The sequence below is a fragment of the Squalius cephalus genome (assembly GCF_949319135.1).
Source record: "Squalius cephalus genome assembly, chromosome: 9".
Classification (NCBI taxonomy): domain Eukaryota; kingdom Metazoa; phylum Chordata; class Actinopteri; order Cypriniformes; family Leuciscidae; genus Squalius; species Squalius cephalus.
In genome coordinates, this window is record NC_137130.1 from 36,624,157 (window position 1) to 36,646,300 (window position 22,144).

General features: G+C 40.8%; 1 protein-coding gene across 1 annotated transcript; it reads right to left on the minus strand.

The window, feature by feature from the left end:
- Window positions 1-1,323: 1,323 nt before the first annotated feature.
- LOC307164127 (NACHT, LRR and PYD domains-containing protein 1 homolog) lies at window positions 1,324-20,726 on the minus strand. The gene is made up of 10 exons (XM_079880569.1): window positions 20,535-20,726; window positions 14,067-14,138; window positions 13,488-13,736; window positions 12,551-12,595; window positions 10,722-12,405; window positions 10,567-10,650; window positions 10,350-10,445; window positions 9,700-9,960; window positions 8,324-9,020; window positions 1,324-2,594 (listed from the first exon to the last, which is right to left on the minus strand). Exons 2-9 carry the CDS (start codon window positions 14,083-14,085, stop codon window positions 8,945-8,947), a joined length of 2,514 nt encoding a protein of 837 aa, XP_079736695.1. The 5' UTR covers window positions 14,086-14,138; window positions 20,535-20,726; the 3' UTR covers window positions 1,324-2,594; window positions 8,324-8,944.
- Between the last annotated feature and the right edge of the window lie 1,418 nt (window positions 20,727-22,144).

Genomic DNA, 22,144 nt, shown 5'->3' on the forward strand with positions numbered 1-22,144 from the left:
AAAATTATTTTACAATTAGTTCTATTTTTGGCTCCAAAATGAGTTACTTTGCCTGGACTATTAGGTAAGATATGTTTTTTAATGCTATTCTTTGTATAGCAGTCCTTGTTCATTGTAAATGTATTTTAAATGTAGATGGTATGATATATGAAATATGGTAGCCCATATAAAAAAAATCTGAGCTCGTGGTCTGCCGGTAGGTGCACCCCCCACGCACAAAAGTTAAACTCTGCCTATGCTCACCACTGCCTCAACAACCCCTACTGATCTGATATCCAACAATCCAATAATTCCTACATTTATTTTCCTAATTTTCACGACTCGCACAGGCACATGAAGCTTGGGATATGTTAAAGCTTTCATTCAGCAGATGGAGTTATTGCCATTTCACTGATTTTGTCAGGAGAAAAGATGACCTGAACACCGTTGTGTAAGTCGTGGCATTACTTTACTCTGGCATTACATGGCTTGGCCGCCCGTATTCCTTTGATCCCGATAAATTATATGAACTAATTAAAAATCTTTTTGGAAAATGAAACATTTTCTTACGAACTTTTTTTTTTTTAAATAAAACATTATGAAACATAAATGGATAACAGAGACATTATAGCTACAATTAGCTTCAAGCTATGACAATTAATGAGATTAATACAACACATTTACTTAAAAGTCACTATCAATCATCATTGAGAGTTTGTAATAACTTCTGACAGCGATCCAATGTGTATTTTGATCAAATGATGAGGCAGAAATATGTTGTTAATTACATTTTAGAATAAGTTTATGGGGAAAATATGAAATAATGACTTCTGTGGGGAGTGAAGGAAAAGTGATATAACTATTAGTATAACTAATTACTTTTGCCAGAAAGTAATAATATTACTTTTGAAAGGAGTAACTAGTAACGAGTAGTATTACATTTGAGTAATGAGCCCAACACTGGTCACTACTAAGAGTTCATACTCCATATGCTACTGTAGGCTGTTGTCTGAATGGGACATTTCTAGACTCACACCTTTAAGTAAATGAGGGGTTTTAATTCATTGACAAATTTAACTGTCATTACCACTAAGAATTATTATTTTTTCATATTTTATTTTACACATGGAGGAATAACAGAATTTTGGGTCTCATGCGTCTTTAGTGTGTGAATACACAGTAGCTGTGTCCCAATTCAAGGGCTGCATCCTTTGCCTGGACTATTAGGTAAGATATGTTTTTAATGCTATTCTTTGTATAGTGCACGGCGATAAATGCTGTTCTTTTGAACTTTCTATTCATCAAACAATCCTGAAAAAAATTGTACACAACTGTTTTCAGCATTGATAATAGTAATAAATGTTTATTGAGCAGAAAATCATCATATTAGAATGATTATTGAAGGATCATGTGACACTGAAGACTGGAGTAATGATCTTGAAAAATCAGCTTTGCCAACACAGAAATAAATTGCATTTTAAAATATATTCACAATAGAAAACAGTTATTTTAATTGTCAAATATTTCACAATAATTCTGCTTTTGCTGTATATTGCATCAAATAAATGTAGCCTTGGTGAGCAGAAGTAGCCTGGTAATACCAGACTCTGCTACTTCACTTTGCTTCGTAGAGAGAGTCTGGAATAGCATAATAGAGAAGTGTTTTTTCTCTCGCGGGGGGGGGGGGGCGCTTATCTGAAGTTTAAAATCATTGGTTACCCGTAAGCCAATCACATAACGTTTGGTTATGGCGTGTGTTATGCGCATGCTCAGCCACATCTAACTTCCACTGTAAACACATGTATGATGCAAAAACTAAACCATCGAGCGAAATACCGGAGTGAACATGGCTGTGCTCGACTTTTGCAGATTATGTGAAGTAAATCTGCGCATCCACCACGGTACAATCAGGGTCTACGTCACGGCTCTCAGCCCGCCCTCTGTTCGTTGATTGGCCCGGCTGTTTTCAGGCCGGTGGAAAACTGAAAGATACGCTGCTATCTCAGACTGACTACAGGAGCGAAATGAAATTAGCGGAAGTAGGAAGTCTGACGTAGTCAGGCTAGAGCAGAAGAGCCTTCCGTTCTAAAACTTTTGACCAGTAGTGTATATATGTGTGTGTATGTATGTGTGTGTTATCAGTAATAAACATCATCAATTAGTAAATAGGCTTGTTAGTACACCAAAATGTTATAAATTGTACATAACCTTACAGATTTATAATCACAGCATAAATTAACCCAAACAACTATATACAATTTCATTTAATACAATAACTGTCACATGATCTATATGAAGCAAATCTCAAATGGTTAATAGTTTATATTTTGTTCACAAATAAACCATGCAGTCTAAAAAATAATTTTGCTTTAAAGTATTACATTTAGTCAAAGCATCAACATCATAAAACTCTGTAAAGCTGCTTAGAAAAACACTATACAAACAAATGGACACACAGCTATTATGATTACAATGCATGTAAATGAGTTTAGAGTGGTTTGGTGTCTTTATTCACTTCCACAGCTCCAGGTAAAGATGCTGCTTCTCCTACAGTAGCAGTAAAGCTGTACCATTAGTCCCAAAACGTTCTCCACTTTAGTTCGGGAGAAAAGGGCCTTAGAAATGGAGAAACAAGAGATAAATCATGACAGAGAAATATGAACAAGCTGACCTGTAGGATAGGATCCACATTTAGTATGCAATGTTCAAATGAAATTGTATAAATCATAAGAACTTTTTGTGTTACTGGCTCGTGTCATATTACAGTTCTATTTCACTGTTACAGACCGCCAGAGACGGTCAAACATAGTGGAAGGAGTCGCGTCTCGCGAGCCATATCGAGAATCTCGTATTGATTTGTCACCTGTGACCCTGACCGATGACGTGTTGGAAGCTATATCCGCTTCATTCGCGTCACGGTCGTTCTTTTGTCATTCTCGCGAAGAGATCTCGCTCGAGCGTGCACAGCGTTTTTGGTGAGCAACTGCTCCCCGCTACGGCTGTGTCTCGGGAGAAATATTTGGATTATATTGGATTATATTTGGATCGCGTGCATCGGACCATAACATTATACCCATTGGTTGACCAGGGGTTTGTTTGGACCGATCGCTACTAGCAGTGTTGAGGTGAGTACTCACGTGAACTTAGTGGTTAACCAAGGTTCATTCAGACTGCGTGTAGCATTGTTTATTGCCTAAACAGGGTTTGTTTGGAAACGATCACTACTAACAGTGTTGAGGTGAGTACTCATGTGAACTTAATGGTTAACCAGGGTTCATTCAGACTGCGTGTAGCATTGTTATTGTCTAATGACTGCTATGTGTATGCTCATTGGTTAACCAGGGTGATACATTGACAAGGCTTATCGTAGCAACTGCAAAGCCTTTTTTGTTTTGAGTGGCTGTTGTCTTTCTGCCTGTATTGTGATTATAATCCCATTGGTTGACCAGGGATTTTTTCCAACTACTGGTCTGGAGGTTATGGCAGCTTCATGTTCCATCTGCTCAGGTCCAATGGATCTCATGGATGCTCATATGCAATGTCCCACTTGCCTGGGCATTGATCATCTTCGAGAGGCTTTGGTAGACCCGTGTCCTGAATGTGGTTTGATGTCCTTGGAGATGAGACGACATCGGCTGGCTGAATTAGATCCTGAATTTCAGGGTTCTGCTCCATCAGTTGGGGCAGCGTCACATGTGAGTAGCAAGCGTGTGGCCAGCAAGCGTGTGGCCAGTGGGACTGGAAGGCCTTCGAAGAAGATGAGAACCTCTTCGGAGTCTAGTACGTTGACCCAGCAAGTGGCTGAGCTTGCGAACGCTGTTCAGGGTATTAAGGCCTTATTATCTGTACCCCCTACCCGTCAGAATATGAGTGAGGGGAATATGGGTGTCTTAGCTCCTCCCTTGCCCAGGTGTGAGCCGGCGTCCAGCTTTTCCAGAAGAGAATCGGACACCTTATCTATTGCGGCCTCTGACTCCTTAGACCGGGAGGAACAGGATTATTATACGCCCATACAGGAGACCATACCCTCACATTCCGAGTTCCAGCGTTCTCATAGTGATGAGGGTTCTAGCCTTCAGGATGCGCCTTCTTCAGTGGTTTTCTCTCTGCAGGACACACTCAAGATGGCGCTTGCCAAGCGGAATTTGGATCCTCCATGTCCTGGGCCAGGCCAGTCAAACCTCTTGCGTCGCTCAGTTTCCCGTCAAGAGGATTTCCTAATGCCGAGTTGTCCGGACTTCACAGATGTTGTCTCTTCTGCGTTTCGGTCAGCTCCTTTATCCAGACCTGATCGTGTGGCTCGTACACTAGCAGCAATGGCTGAGGCTGAGGAGAAGGGCCTTGGTAACATGCCTCCAGTTGAGCCATGCGTTTCTTCACTGATAGTGTCACCAGATGAGGCTCTTAGACAGAACCTTCGCTGTCCTAACCCAGAGTGTAGACGCACAGATGATCTATTGGTGAAGATTTATAATACTGTCTCAGGCTTGAGTCGTGTGGGGAATTCCATGGCTCATCTTCTGTTGGCACTTCATTCCGCTTTGAGTACTAATCCACCGGATGGTACTGCATCAGAGTTACTTGAGGCCTCCTTACAGGCCTTGGGTTCAATCGCTTTCTCTAGTGGAAAGGCTCTTGGGCTTACAACACAGGCTAGGCGACAGGTTTGGCTGGCACAGTCTAAACTTCCAGAGGTTTGCCGTAACAATCTTCGTCAACTACCACTGGTACCTGGGCATGTTTTTGGTCCAGCCGCCCAAGAAGCTCTTGAGCGCAGAGTTCGTGCAGTGGAATCTCGGTCCCAGCACTTTGAGCGCAGTGTGAGTTATGGACCGCCTTCACATCGAATGCCTGTTCGTCAGGCAAATCCACTCCAGCACAGGCAGGGACAGTCTTACAGCAGGCCTGTACAGCAGGCAACTCGACCTGGGTATGACTCAAGAAGGGAGGCATCCCGTGCTCGTAGACCACCTGCTCGCCCTGTGGCAACTCATCGTCGCCCCCCCAGGGATAAGGGAACCGCTCCTCATCGTCGGTGATGGTCCAGGGTCTGTGATGGGACACTTTTCAACCTCTCAACTACAGCTTTGGAGAGGGATTACAGACAACAAGTGGCTCATCGACACACTCGACAAGGGCTACTGTCTTCAGTTCCGTCACAGACCCCAATTATGTACACACACTCGGCCCACAGTGGTTCGGGACCCTCGTCAAGCTCTTGCTCTATCTCTCGAGGTCCAGAAGCTACTGGAAAAGGGTGCGATAGAGCTAGTAAACCCCCAGGTCCATCCAGAGGGGTTTTATTCAAAGTACTTCCTAGTTCGCAAGAAAGATGGGAGTTTCAGGCCAATCTTGGACCTCAGACGCTTGAACAGGAGTCTCAAACACCTTCCTTTCCGCATGCTGCGTGTCAAGGATGTCCTACAAGTAGTCGAACCCGGCATGTGGTTTACGTCTGTGGATCTGAAGGATGCCTATTTCCATATCCCCATTGCACCTCATCACAGACGGTTTCTTCGGTTCACATTCCAGGACAAGACATACCAATATCGAGTCCTGCCATTTGGCCTCTCCCTCTCTCCCCGCGTGTTCACACGATGTATGCAAGCGGCACTAGAACCTCTACAACGGGAGGGCATGTTGATTCTCCCTTACCTGGACGATTGGCTGCTTTGTGCCAGATCACCTCAGCAAGTGGCCAACAACACACAGTGCCTACTGGAGCATGTTACTGCTCTAGGACTGAGGGTAAACCTAGAAAAAAGCTGCCTTACTCCATGCCAGTCAATATGCTTTCTGGGTTTGCAGCTGGACTCCAGAGTAATGAGGGCTACCCTCACAGCACGCAGGACGCAGGCTATACGGGGAGCCATAGCGAGGTTCCAGGTTCAGCGCAAGCTACCTTATCTCCACTTCCTACGGTTAGCGGGCCTTCTCACGGCAGCCTCATCAGCCATTCACTTGGGGCTTTTACACCTTCGTCCCTTTCAGCGTTGGTTGATAGCCAGACGGTTGTCAGCGGTTCACAACCGTCATGTCCTTGTTTTGGTGACAACCAGTTGTTCTGTCTCCCTGAGGCTTTGGAGACGGGAACAATTTCTACAAGGGGGTGTACCGATGGGACCACCCCCATCACGCAGAGAAGTGGTGACAACAGATGCCTCTCTCTCCGGATGGGGAGGGCTGTGGCAACACCGGGGTGTTCAAGGGAGCTGGACCTTGCAGCAGATGTCATCTCACATCAACATCCTGGAGCTGCGGGCAGTGCTTTTCACCCTAAGGCACTTCAGACAGGAGTTGTCAGGGAAGCACATCCTGGTGCGGACCGACAATACCACAGTGGTGTTTTTAATCAATCACCAAGGGGGCACGAGGTCTCTACCCTGCCTTCGTCTTTCACGAGTGCTGCTGTTGTGGGCAGACCAGCACTTCCTGTCGATCAGGGCAGCACACATTCCCGGTCACTGCAACAATGTGGCAGACTCACTCTCTCGATCGGGTCCGAAGCCAGGGGACTGGTGTCTGCACAAGGCGGTAGTTCAGTCAATTTGGGGACTTTATGGGACCGCAGCAGTCGACCTCTTTGCCAGCAGAGAGACGACACATTGTCCGCTCTGGTTCACAGAACAGGAGGAGCAGGGATCACTAGGTCAGGATGCCCTGGCACACAACTGGCCGGACCTCCTCCTCTATGCCTTTCCTCCAATTCCACTTCTTTGGCCTGTGCTGAGGCGTGTGCAGGAGAGACAACACAGGCTTATTCTAGTGGCACCCTGCTGGCCAGCAAGACCGTGGTTCAGTCTGCTGCTGACCCTTACGACCGGTCCACCACAACCATTGCCAGTTCGGAGGGACCTACTATCACAGATGAACGGGGAGCTTTGGCACCCCTCACCGAACAAATTGAACCTATGTGTATGGCCCCTGGGGTTGAGCAGGAGCTCTCACAGTGCTCCGCAGATGTGAGAAACACTGTCATGAATGCAAGAGCCCCATCAACACGTCGCACTTATGCCAGTAAATGGAAGATTTTTGTTTCATGGTGTACAGATCGGTCTGTCAACCCAGTCACTTGTTCCATCAGTTCAGTGTTGGAGTTCTTACAGCATTTATTAGACACTGGGCGGTCCCCAGCAACTCTAAGGGTATTTGTGGCAGCCTTGTCAGCACATCGGAATCCTTTGGGGGGGATATCGATTGGTGCAGAGAAATTGGTGGCGGCTTTCCTTAAGGGAGCAGTACGTCTTAATCCACCGGCACGGATAATGCATACTCAGTGGGATCTTCAAATGGTGCTTAACAGCCTGCGTTTACCGCCTTATGAACCACTTGAACAAGCTGATATTAAGAGTCTCTCGATGAAGACTGCTTTTCTCTTGGCTATAACATCAACTAGAAGAGTAGGTGAGCTTCATGCCCTCTCAGTGAGTCCACAATGCCTTAGATGGGGGCCCGAGTACAATCAGGCTACACTCTGGCCGAATCCAGCTTTCCGACCTAAGGTGTTGTCTGATCGCTTTGTGAATCAACCCATTCAGCTTGCAGCGTTTAATCAGGAGGCTTCCCAGACAGCTGTGTGTCCAGTGAGAGCATTGCGACAGTATGTGTTGAAAACTGCTTCGTGGCGCACTACTGATCAGCTGTTTGTCCGTTTTGATGCCTGTCAGAGAGGCTCACCCTTGTCGAAGCAAAGGTTGTCTCATTGGGTGGTGGATACCATTGTACAGGCATATGAGTCGGCTGGTCAGACAGTTCCAACGTCTATTAAATGCCATTCAACTCGGTCAGTTGCTACTTCCTGGGCAGCTCTACGTGGGGTGCCCCTTTCCGAAATATGTGCAGCAGCTACATGGACGTCACCTTGCACGTTCATAAGATTCTACAGGATCAATGTGGCCCCTATTCCTTTGATCAGTTCTGCTGTGTTAGTGGACAGTATCTAGGTGGGTGGCCCTCGTGACTTGGTTGTATTCGTCTTCCACTATGTTTGACCGTCTCTGGCGGTCTGTAACAGTGAAATAGAACGCCGGTTACTGGTGTAACCTTGGTTCTATGAATAGTGGAAGACCGCCAGAGTCTCTGGTCACTCGGACTGAGAGAATGACTTCAGAGAACGACCGTGACGCGAATGAAGCGGATATAGCTTCCAACACGTCATCGGTCAGGGTCACAGGTGACAAATCAATACGAGATTCTCGATATGGCTCGCGAGACGCGACTCCTTCCACTATGTTTGACCGTCTCTGGCGGTCTTCCACTATTCATAGAACCAAGGTTACACCAGTAACCGGCGTTCTCATTTTTTATTGGTGCTTTCTTAGAGTTAATCTCAGTCTTAATTTACCATTCCAAAGTCTCCAAATTCTCCATGGAAATGCCCTGGTCATTCAGAAGAATCTTCACCTTCTGGTTGCAGCTATCAGTACAGAGTCTTTAAAAAACCTGATATTTGCTTTTAATTATTGTTATAACAATAATTTGTGTGAGAAACAGACCAACATTTCAGTTATTAAATTGTTAACGAACTATGAGATCTAGGGTGGATGTAATGAAAACTTAATTTATGAAAAAATTCTCAAGCTTTTGATTTGTTCATTACAAAAAGGTATTATGTGACTTCAGAAAACATTGAATATGCCTCAAAAGTCGTTCTTTTATGGTGTTTTTGTCTACTTTTTAAAGCTTGTAAGCTGTACTCTCTGTGAAATTGCATAGAAAATCTATATAATGATAACCCAATACAAACCCGTTAAATGTCATCATACAACTTCACTGTAAAAAGTGAACAGTTGGATCAACTTAAAAAAATTACTTCAATTGGTAACACCTAAAGAAATTAAGTTTTCTCAACTTAAATTATCACGTTTTTCATGATAAAACATGATAATTTAAGTTGAGAAAACTTAATTTCTTTAGGTGTTACCAATTGAAGTAATTTTTTAAAGTTGATCCAACTATTCACTTTTTACAGTGTTGGTCTTGTGTTTGAGCTCTGCAAGATCTTGATTCCTTCCTCCTCTAAGAAGTCGTCAGCATTTACCCTAGATGTGGAAACACATTATACAGATAAAATTATTAATTCACATTTGCTTATTACCATTCATTTAAACAATTCCATAACAGTTTAAATGGATGAAGGCCATGAACTACAGATGGGTGTTTTCAAGGTAAGGTTATCTGACATAGCAAGAGCTAAACTGCCAAAATAAATAAATAAACAAAATTTAAAAAATAAATGAATATAATAATAATAAAAAATACAATAGATCTTGTTTACTAAACCATTTTGTGTTTCTAAGGTTTCTAAGACAATTCCTCAAAGGTGAGTGACTGTGTGATCAGTGTCATTAATTCATAGCCTTTTAATGTTTAGGTTCACTAAGAAAAAAATAAACTCTGCCATGTCATTCATAAACTGTCTTGTGTCTTTCTTTCTTCTGCAGAACACAGAAGAAGATATTTAAATATGCTGGTAATAAAACAGTTTTGGTTCATTGCATTTCTTGTCCAAACAATAGAAGTCCATGGGATCTGAAACTGTGTTACACAAGCATTCTTTAAAATAACTTCTGTTGTGTTCCTCAGAGGAAAACAGGTTTGGAACAACATGAGGGCGAGTAAATGATGACAGAATTTCCCTTTGAATATTAGATACACAGTTGTTATCAACAGACAAATTCCCATAGAAACAGGACAGAGGTGATTCCAGATGTTACTCACGTGAGTTCGGTTAGACTGGGGCAGTTCTGGGTCATCTGGAGGGCCCAGACAGACAACATCTCAGTTAGACACCTCACGCTCATTACCATCTTTTTCAGGTTAGAGAAGGAATAGAGAAATGACAGTAATGCTTCTGAATCCCTTTGGTGAATTATCTGAAAAAGTCTGGTCCAGTCGATGTTGATTATCTCTGAGTGTGGAAAGGTGAGACTGAATGATTCCAAATCCGGATGGTGAAGCAGACGAATCTCTATGCAGATACTATTAAAAAAAGAATAAAAAAAAAGATTAAAGTTGTTGTTGTGTCTATGAGTCAATAATTTCTTGCTTAGAATATCTTTTTGTGATACATTTTTAAAATTATGATTAATTGGTGGTTTGTTGGGCACCAGCCAATATTTGCATCATTAGCAATAGTGAAAAAAGAAAAGTGTGTACCTTATTTACCTTAACTGTTTTGGGTGACCAATTTAGTTGCATTATTACTATTAGAATTATAATCTATTAGATTGCGGAGACCAAGTATGCCAGATATACGAGAGAACAAGATTATAATTTGTTATACAAAACATATTAATCATAGAATTATTTCTGGCTATCATGAGAAAAAAAATATTTTATGAAAAGAAAAAGAATCACTTGTTCTTCACCTGGACGGCTCTTCGTTGATTGACAGAGCAAGTGAGTCGACAGGATAATTCCCATCTATTTCATCATACTTCATTTGGCAGATGCTTACACGAACACTGCAAACCAAAGCACAGAAAAAATATACATGAACTAAAAGTTAAATAAAAGCACATTAAAGGATGATAGCACGTGTGCATAAAACACATCAAATGTATAAAATATATTTTAAAACATTACCTCTGTGAGCTCAGGGTCTGTCCTCTCGCGAGAGCGTAGATCAGTTCACCGAGATCAGAGTCTGATGGATCTATTATAATCAAGCTTTAGATTATAATTAGAGATTAGATATTAATTACATCCACCAAATATGTGTTTTAGACCAACGCATTTACCTTGCTTTTTTAAACTTGTGAAGTTCAGGCAAAATCACAGACAAATCTTCTGATGTTAAAAACAAAGAGATTCTTTCAAAGCTCTGACAGAACTGAGAGCAGTACAGCAGGGCACAGAAATCTGTTCTACTGAGCAATTCACCATCTAGATAAATCCTTTCCAAGGATTCCATTGCTTCTTTAACAAAGTCTTCTTCATGAAGTTCATAGAGACAGTGAACAAAACATACTGCTTCAAAAGACAAGGAACAACCTTTAACCATTTCCAAAATCCATTCTTTCAGATGAGCCTGTGTTTTTGGACGATTGAGCAGACCATGTTTTTCAAGTGTGAGTCTCACATCTTTATTCAACAAACCAAATGCAAATTGCACCACAGCTGCGAAACGTGGTTTTGAGAAACTGTCCATTAAAAGTGACCTTATAAGTTTCATCAGGGGCTCTTCTTCATCCAGAAGGACATAGTACAGAGCAGTGAAGAACTCCTGAAAGCTGAGATGCATGAAACTGAACATCGTCTCCTGGTGGATTCGTCTCTTAAACAGGAACTTGCACAAGAATGGATTTCCAGCAGGGTCAGAAATGGTTTCATTCACACTTTTCTCATCCAGCAGGACTTGCTGTTCCTGCATCCCTCTCTCTGCCAGCTGACCCAGACTCCTCAGCAGGGTCGGGACGGACTGACTCAAACCCTGGCAGTGATGCTCCAGAAGAGTGCACACAAAGTCCACGTAGATGGAGGTGGTGGTTTCCAGTCCGCTTGTCTTATTTGCACCATATTTGAATCGCTCCTGGATAGTTGTGCAGATGATCCAGCAGACGACAGGGATTGAGCAGGCAGTGATGAGGGTTTCATTTTCCTTCACAGATGTATAAGCCTCCCTGGAAAGTTTCTCATTTTGAAAAAACTTCTGGAAGTACTCCTCCACCCCCTTTTCTGAAAATCCCACAATCTCAGTGAAACGCTGAGGTCCTTTGAGCAAATTACTGAGTGTGTCCGTAGCTGTAGATCTGGAGGAGACCAGCAGGAAAGACTCTGGCAGGATTCGACCCCTCAGCAGGGCACAAAGAGTGTCCACAGGTGGGGCTTTCTGAAGCAGATCAGTGTGTGCTGACGTGTCATTAATGTCCTGTGTGAGTTTCAGCTCATCAAATCCATCAATGACCACAAGCACCTTCTCTGGCGACTGCTGTAAAATCTGTGAGATCTCATGTGATGATAAACTACAACTGCAGCTCAAGATCTCCACCAAACTCTTCTCGCCATGAATGCGATTTATTTCTTTACACTTTAAGTGGAAGACAATATCAAACTGCCCTTTGTAGAGGTCACCAGATGCCCAGTCCATCATGATCTTCTGCACAGTGAAAGATTTCCCGTTTCCAGAATTTCCCTGCAGTATCACAGAACTAGGACTGATCCCGTGGTCATCTGGGTCGAACAGAGAGCTGAGATGGACAGAGTCTCCACTGCTTCTGGAGCTGAGGACCTGCTGGAAGCTCTCTCCACTGGAGCAGATCTCTTCTTCTCGCTCTTTTCGATCTCTATGTTTCCGAAGGATCAGAGGTTGTGTGAAGCGCTCAGACAGCAGCACATGTTCACCAGGCAGTGAGTTATACTCAGTCACATACTGATACTCACTGCAGATCTGCTTCATATATTTGTGAATCACTGAGCTGATTTCTGTAGAAAAGGTCAATGTTCAATGAGTTAGTTTTTTTCTGATTCTAATACAGTAATAAATTTTAGAGCAGAGAAATACCAACTAAATTACCAGGTCGATAGAGTGCAATATTTAAAACATATTATTATAAAATTCATCAGTCACCTGAGGAATGTGTTTTTTCAGAGTGTGTGTGATGTCCTGTGGAGCCTGTAGAACATTAGACACACTTGATACATTATTTAATTAATTTATATATTGATTAAAGTTTTTCACATATATTTTCAAACATTTTACATCAATCTATCTATCTCGCTGACTGTCTGTCTATCTATCTATCGCTGAACAAATTTATTAGACCACCACCCAATGTAAGGTTTGTGCCACAACTGCCCTAAACTAAAAGTATTAGTGATACACATTTTTGAGACGGGAACAAATACGTTCAGACTGCACATCATTGAAAACACTAAAAGTACTCATAAAGTATATCTATAAGTGGAAATTAGATATTTTTGCATTTTTTAGAGCAATTTTCTACTTCCGGTTTGAAAAGCAAAGACTCTCAGCTGATCCACGTCTACCTATAGGAATATAGGCTACCTATAGGCTCCTCCAGTATTATCAGCAGCTATTGCATTTATCAGGAGCAAATTACCCTCCTCCATCCCCAGCTCCTCCTCTCATCAGTCAGTATTTGGCCTTCTGATTCCTCTTTGAATCAGACTAAATTCTCGAATTATGTTGTACATTAAAATATTGACATTAATGATATCTGCAAGACATTCATGTTGGTTCTGTTCTGTGTACCCTAAAGGGGGTTATTGCTGCTCTCCCTGCTCTTATCCATGCTAGGCTGCCCAGAACATAACCATACCGCAAATCCAAAATATATGCTAATTGTCAATCGTATTTGATGATAGTGGTCCTGACAGAAATAAGTTAACAAGATGGAAAGTTAAGACAAAATATTTAAGGTTTCTACAAGAGCTTCTGCAATTTGTGCAATGCCTGTAAAAGTACATATTTTAACAGTACATATCTCAGTACATACTGTAGGTCTAGACACGTGGTATAATAGCCAAAATTAGAGTGCTCTTACCTAAGTCTCTGAACAGAGATGGCTCATGCTTTTCCAGTCTAGAATAAAAGGCAGATTTAACCTTGTCTCCTCCAGAGTGCAACACTTCATATAACTCTCTCATTTTCTCCTGGTTAGTATCTGCTGCTCTGATCTTACAGTACGGCTCATATTTCAGCATGCCACCGGACCGCAGCTCATCCGCTATCGGCATCACCATCTGTACTCTCTGGACAAGTTTCGCCCAGTGGGCATCCACAAACCGAGCACCTGGTAGAGAGATAATAACATGATAACTGCTCACAAGGAAGAATGTTTTTTCACAAGATTCAAGAACGGCATATTGTATAGCAGTGGTTCTCAACTCCAGTCCTTATCTGACACACTCAAATCAGTTCATGGAGTCTCTCCTAATGAGCTGATGATCTGGTTCAGGTGTGTTAAATAAGGGAGACATACAAAATGTGCAGAGCAGTGGGTCCCGAGGACTGGAGTTGAGAGCCACTGTTCTATAGTGTAGCAAGTACTTAACTTTTAATCAGTGTAATGCAGACTTTTTTTTATATGACCATCTCTGCTTTTACTGTGGCAACTACTTACGCTCTGAGTCTTGGTCCATGGTGTCTCATAAGTGTCTATGACATGTTGTAGAGAGCTGTCTTAAGTTGTCCTCTAGGAAATGAAACATAATGCACGTGGTGTGAGATGGTTGAAGAGAGCTTTTGTGACCCATGGTTAAAGATTACACTATTGGTATGCAGTAAATTAAGTGGCATGTAGAAGACATGCACAACCCAAATTTGGTCTTTACTGAATATACAGTCACAAAACAAAATGGTACAGACATAGGAGGTTGATTCCTTTTTTCTGATTAATAAATATATCAGTCAACCTTTGCTTTTGACTCAGTATTGTCAAATTTCATATTGTATAGTTCTGTCATGACAACTCTGGAGAGATTGGCATGATAATGGATATGTCACCAGAGTCCAGTGCAGGCTTCAGCCCCTGACCAGAGTATATTGCAGGCCTGTAGATCCTGCTCTGCTTCATTAGTCCATATTTTTACAGTCCTTATTACCGGATTATCTGATTTCAGTTTCTGCCTGTAGGTTGGTATAAGATGAACCAAACAGTGATCAGAGAGCCCCAAAGCTGCCCGTGGAATGGAGAGATACACATTCTTTATTGTGTTTTAACAGTGGTCCAGTATATTACTGTCTCTGGTGGGACATGTTACGTGCTGTCTGTATTTTGGCAGTTCACAGGAGAGATTTGCTTTGTTAAAATCCCCAAGAATGATTAACAGAGAGTCTGATCACGTGATGCACGAATGTTCTAATCACACCGGTGTGATCATACGCGTCAAAGGGTTCACAAGGAGATGCAAAGATTCATATTAATTCAATATCCCTTCAAATTTGTTGTTTTCTGAGGAACTGGAAAAGGCTGAATTGGAAATTATTTGTATTTGCCAGAAGAAGAGACATAGTAGTGAACTCAATAGACTTAACCCAGTTCTTTATTCAGATATCATGAGAGTTGTTGGACATCTTGAAAATGCAATGATGCCTGAAGAAGTTAAACATCAGTAATCGTGGCCAAGGAACTACATATTTCAGATTTAATTCTGCGGCAAATTCATCAATATGTTGGACATTTTGGATGAAATTATATGCTGGCTAATCTGCGACAGAGATATCGGATCCCCAAAAGACTTTTGTCCAGGTGTATAGTCTTGTAGTCTGCAGACGTCTTCATCATCACGGGTCATCAGCAGATTTGCCGCAAGACAGAGTTACTCCCGCCATTCACACGTTGGAGTGGACTGCTTCGTTTCCTTTGAAGTAAAACAATAAGCGTTGTAAAACGTTATGAAGTAATGTTCACATGTTTGACTGTAAGGAATATTCACCTTGAAGTTGCAGCTTCACTTGAAACTGACTCATTCATCCACGCATTAAGACGATTTATTGCACGTCGAGGACAAGCTGTTAAAATCCGTCCAGACAATGGTTCTAACTTTGTTGGTGTCCAACGAGAACTGCAAGAGGCTATGAAAAACTGGAAGGATGATTTATATTCACAACGAAGGTGGCGACAGGTCCAATATATCGCGGATCTAGTTTGGAAGAGATTGCAAGTAAAGGATCAAGACCAAGATCACTTGCTTGACGAGACCCATTATTAAGGTTTGCCTTCTTCTTGAAACTGACTTTTAACTGCTCAATGACTGACTGATTGACTTGAAGCACACCTGTGCCACACCTGAAACACACCTGTGCCTCTCCTGTCAGATAAGAGCAGCAAACTGAGGCTACAATTCACACGGACAATAGAAGGTTTGAAAAAACGTTGCCTGGTCTGGATTTCTGCTGCAACATTCAGATGATCGGGTCAGAATTTGGCATAAACAACATGAAAGCATGAATCCATCCTGCCTTGTATCAGCGGTTCAGGCTGCTGGTGGTTTAATGGTGTGGAGGTCAGATAAATCCCATCACATAGAGCCTCTTTCACCTAGATATCATCATATAGAGACTGTGTCTGTTCCCCGAATTTGGAAATCCAAAAAATGTTTTAACTCATCTAAGGTTAAAAATTTAATTGATGTTCAACAAATAAAAAACAGCTATAATACAGATGAGCAAATGCTAAAGCTTGGGTTGCTGAATATTCGATCGCTTACTTCAAAAGCACTCATTGTTAAAGATATGATTTCAGATAATAACCTAGATGTGCTGTGTTTGACAGAAACCTGGCTAAAACCAAACGATTACATTACTTTAAATGAGTCCACCCCGCAAGATTACTGTTATAAACATGAGCCTCGTCTGAAACACAAAGGGGGAGGAGTTGCTGTAATTTATAGTAATATTTTCAAAACCACTAAGAAATCAAGTTTTAAATTTAATTCTTTTGAAGTGTTAGTACTTAATGTAAAAATATATAGTATAAATGATAAATCACGCTTGAGATTTGTGCTGGCTACTGTATACAGGCCACCAGGGCACCATACAGACTTTATCAAAGAATTTGTGGACTTTCTATCAGAATTAATATTGACTGCAGATAAAGTACTAATTGTTGGTGATTTTAATATACACATAGATAATGAAAAAGATGCATTGGGTTTGGCATTTAAAGACATTGTAAACTCTATTGGAGTTAGACAACACGTGTCAGGACCTACTCATCGTCGTAATCATACTCTAGATCTAATATTATCACATGGAATAGATGTTGATGCCGTTGAAATTCTGCAGCAGAGTGATGACATCTCAGATCATTACCTAGTCTCGTGTAAACTTCATTTAGCCAAGGCTGCAAAGCCGACTCCGTGTTTCAAATATGTTAGACCTATCACTTCTGCCACTAAAGATTGCTTTATTAATAATCTTCCTGATCATTTTCATCATCTCAGCATCCCAGACAGCTTAGAAGAACTTGATATTACAACAGAAACTTTTAACTCTCTCTTTTCCAGCACTTTAGACACAGTTGCTCCGTTGCGCTTAAAGAAGATTAAAGAAAATAGTCCAACGCCGTGGACTACAGTATCGCATCAGGCAGTGCATTGTAGTCTCCCTGAGGGAAAATTTGATTCGTTCGTTGTTATAGAAGAGGAAGAATTTACTAAACTCGTTAAATCATCTAAATCTACAACATGTATGTTAGACCCTATACCGACTAAGCTACTGAAAGAGATGCTTCCAGAGGTCATAGATCCTCTTCTTAATATCATTAATTCATCTTTGTCTCTAGGATACATACCAAAAAACTTTAAGCTGGCTATGATTAAACCGTTTGTTAAAAAACCGCAACTTGATCCTACAGAATTAGTCAATTACAGGCCGATCTCGAATCTACCTTTCCTGTCAAAGATATTAGAAAAAGCAGTGTCTTCACAACTGTGTTCCTTTCTTGAAAGAAATTATATCTGCGAGGATTTCCAGTCAGGATTTAGACCGTACCATAGTACCGAGACAGCTCTCGTTAGAGTCACAAATGATTTGCTCTTATCATCCGATCGTGGTTGTATCTCTCTATTAGTGTTACTCGATCTTAGTGCTGCATTTGACACTATCGACCACAACATTCTTTTAAATAGACTCGAAAATTATGTTGGCATTAGTGGAATTGCACTAGCATGGTTTAAATCATACTTATCTGACCATTATCAGTTTGTAGCAGTAAATGATGAGATATCTCATCGATCACAAGTTCAGTATGGCGTACCACAAGGCTCAGTACTAGGACCGCTGCTGTTCACTCTGTACATGCTACCATTAGGAGATATCATTAGGAAACATGGCATTAGTTTTCACTGTTATGCCGATGATACTCAGCTGTATATTTCTTCAAAACCTAACGAAACTTATCAATTCACTAAATTAACAGAATGCATAGCTGATATAAAAAATTGGATGACTCGTAAATTCCTACTTCTAAATTCTGAAAAAACAGAGATTCTAATTATTGGACAAAAAACTTCCTCACGTAATAACCTAGAATACTGTCTAACACTTGATGGCTGCTCTGTCGAGTCTTCGTCGTCGGTTAGGAACCTGGGTGTGCTCTTTGATACCAATCTTTCATTTGAAAGTCACGTGTCTAGTATCTGTAAAACCGCATTTTTCCATCTTAAAAATATATCTAAATTACGCCATATGCTCTCATTGACAAATGCGGAACAATTAGTTCATGCGTTCATGACCTCAAGGCTAGATTATTGTAATGCTCTACTGGGTGGTTGCCCTGCACGCTTAATAAACAAACTACAGCTGGTTCAAAACGCAGCAGCTCGAGTTCTTACCAGAACCAGGAAGTATGACCATATTAGCCCGGTTCTGTCAACACTGCATTGGCTGCCTATTAAACATTGCATCAATTTTAAAATATTGCTGATTACTTACAAAGCACTAAATGGTTTAGCTCCGCAGTACTTGAGCGAGCTCTTAACGCATTATAGTCCTTCACGTCTATTGTGATCTCAAAATTCCGGCCAGTTGATAATACCTAGAATATCAAAATCGACTGCTGGCGGTAGATCTTTCTCCTATTTAGCACCAAAACTTTGGAACAGTCTTCCTACCATTGTCCGGGAAGCAGACACACTCTGTCAGTTCAAAGCTAGATTAAAGACACATCTCTTTGACCTAGCATTCACATAATACATTATAGACTTCTATAATTCAATGTTAGGCTGCATAGATTAGGTCAGCTGGAACCGGGAACACTTCCCATAAATCCTGATGTACTTGTTACATCATGAGAAGAATGGCATCTACGCTAATTTTAGTGTCTTAGTTTATCCCGAGGTTTTTCCGCAGCCAGCCGGATCCAGGCCGTATCCAGATCTGATGAAGGACCTTCGCCTGGACCGATGACAACGCAGTGCTGAAGTGCCAACTAGTCTCTCCCTATGGAGGATTCCTTTACCACTCTACAGATAAAGCGTTGTCGGGAAACTCAATTCGCGTACCTACCCCGAATTGATAAAATAAAATAAAATTCTGTATCAAAAATTATAAGGAAACACCAGTACTTTGTTTAGGCTTGGTTTGTAGGGAATTCCAAACCTGCGCACATATATTCAAACGCACATAACTATAGAACCCGTTCTTAATGCTCATGTGACCGCCATCAGCGTTTCTCACAGGTTCGCGTTTAAAGTCTGTGTAGAGAATGGTGTTGTCTTAGCGGCCCCAAATTTAATAACAAATGATCGTTGCGACGGAAGCGAATCAATCAAAACTAACTTTAACTGGAAAATAACTTTATTAAAGAACCGCTATAAAGTCAAAACAATCTCTGTTACCTTAAATTATACGTTTATCTCTGTAAAGCTGCTTTGAAACAATCTACATTGTTAAAAGCGCTATATAAATGAAGATGACTTGTCTTGACTTGACTTGGAGGATATTTTCTTGGCACACTTTGGGCCCTTTAGTACTTATTGAGCATTGTTTAAACACCTCAGTCTACCTGAGTATTGTCGCTGACCATGTCCATCCCTTTATGACCACAGTGTACCATCTTCTGATAGCGACTCTCCACTGCTAGCAAGGTGTACCTTATAAAATACCCTGTGAGCACTGTATTTACAGTGTCTGTTGTACACTGTTTTAATTTTAGTTTTACTTCCAAAAATTACAAAGCATTAATAAAACAATTTTTTTTTAGGAATTGTTAATAATTATTGACTGATACAGGAGGTGCTTGAAGTTTAACAGGGACAACAGATGAAAATTAGCCAGTGTTGGCTATCTGGCACATTTTGCATATTGTTATGTACTATTAATGTGTACTGTCCCTGATTAAATAAATAAAAATAACCATTTGACTTTACTTGTTGAGGCACATGACTATTAACTAATTGTTAAGTAATATGCCATTTATGGGTTTACATGGCACCAAAATGGCATATTACTTAACAATTAGTTAATAGTCATGTGCCTCAACAAGTAAAGTCATAACATAATGATACATTTGCAAATCATTAGTTAATGATTAATTAAAGCAGACAACTGGAAGTTGAAGTACATTGCTTTGACCAACTGTGGTAATTAAGGCATTAATTTACACTTTTAGTTAATAAAATAAGTTATTAAGGAATTAATACATTATGACACATGTAATTAATAACAATTCATATATTACTTAATCTATTAATCATTTAGAATCTTTATTAGTTACTGATGCAGTAATCATTAATTAATGGTTTAGTTCTTCATGAGTCATACATTAACACATGATTATCTGTGCATTAGTTAAGCATGAAGTAATGCTTATTAGTGCACCCGTATTGTAAAGTGTTACCCAAAACTTTTAATGTGTGGAAAGCATTCATGGAAATAAAAATATAACAAAAGATATCTTTAATATCTCTCATAAGTGGTGGGAAGTATTGAAACATCAATACCATCAATACATGAGTAAAATTTCAGAGACGTTTGTAATTATCCCCCCAAAAAAAAAAAAGATTTTAGATGACTTCTGGTATGCTCATTGTTGAGACATCTGTGCAATGGTAGCGAAAATAAGAAAAATGGTTGAAAATGTTACCTGATCCTTCCCAAATTGTGGATTTTATTTCTGCAGGTCGAGGTTATGTGGTTTATATATGATCTATCTTTTTTTAAATAATACAACTAACATCAATGTTGAAGGTTTCTCCTCTACTTCTACTTTTCTTCAGGCAGATAGTGCTATAACTTTGCTTCACTGGAAGGAGCTCAATGTAGAGATGAAAATGCAGGAACTGTAACACTATAAGTTCTGAAAACATAACAAAACAGGTTGAAACTGAATTTGAAGGCAGTCCAAATATGTGACATGTAGAAGCCTGTGGTGAGGGTTGTGTAACTCAGCGAGATGAGTGGTGCGTACCCAGTCAACATGTGAGATCATACGATGATCACAGTGACAAAAGTAATATGTGAGCTCATTGTGAATTCAAAATGTTTAGCAGGTTGAGAGGAGGCGATTCAAATATTGGTCACCGGGGTGGGGATTCCTGTTGCTCAACACTATCACAGTGGTGTCACATGGTGAGCTCACAGTATGAGGCACACCCAACTAACAGATTTTCATTATAAAAACGTTCTCCAAACATACAACTGACTTCCAGCAACAGGCTAAGACAAGATCAACTGAAGATAAAAGAAGACATTAAAGGTGCGGTCTGTGAGAATGACAGCTAGTGGTCGAAATAGGTACTGCAGTCCAAATAAAAAATCTCAGAGATCGTTGTTTCCCCCACCCTCTCCTGCTCAGACCCCAGTGTAGCCAACTTAGCGCCTATATCGCTAGATTTAGCGACTTTTCTGACCCCTTTAGCGACTTTTTGGACAAACCTCAGTAAATTTCCATATGTTGCCAGTACTGTCCTGCAAGCACAAGGTCTTGCTTTCTCCCTGCCGTCACACCCCTCTCTGCATCTACCCTGTTCAGTGAATGGCTGAGAGGAGGAGCAGCACATTCTGCGCACGGCATCTGACAGACGTGAATTGCGAGCAGTGTTGTTGCCACAGAATTATCACTTATCTGCTTCTCTTTTGTTTTATATTTAAAGAATTTAGTTTGACCATTTTAATTTCCATTCTTTTCTTGTGCTTATCACTTGAAATACTCACTATCACAGAGCTTTAGTTCATCCAGTTTCCGAACTTTTCAAATAATTTTACACTTATGAAAAAAGTAGTAATTTACTATATCATACTTGTTCTATTGTCTGACAAAAAAATATATAGAAAATGAGAACAGCTTTATTGGACAATCGGCTATATTATATTATATTAAAATACATTATGTGAGCATGAATTTGGAGAGAAAACAAATTAGGCAGGCAGAACGCAAGTACGACGTGATGACGTCATGAATATGCTAATTGACGTATGGCGTCATCTAGCGACATTTGGGGCAGGCGTTAGCTACTATCCTTTGAAAATAGTTGGCAACTCTGGCTCAGACTCGACGCACACGTGAGTTGCCAGTTTAAGGACACGCAACAGGAACGAGCGCAATTGACAATGAAAGCCGAGGAGACTTACAACACTGTAAGTTGATGAGTTGATTCATCTGCATTTGATATGCTCTCGTTCATAGAGATTTTTAGATGGATATCGAGGCTTTTTAAGTTGTGTGGAATCTGCAATCTCTGACCCAGTTTGTTT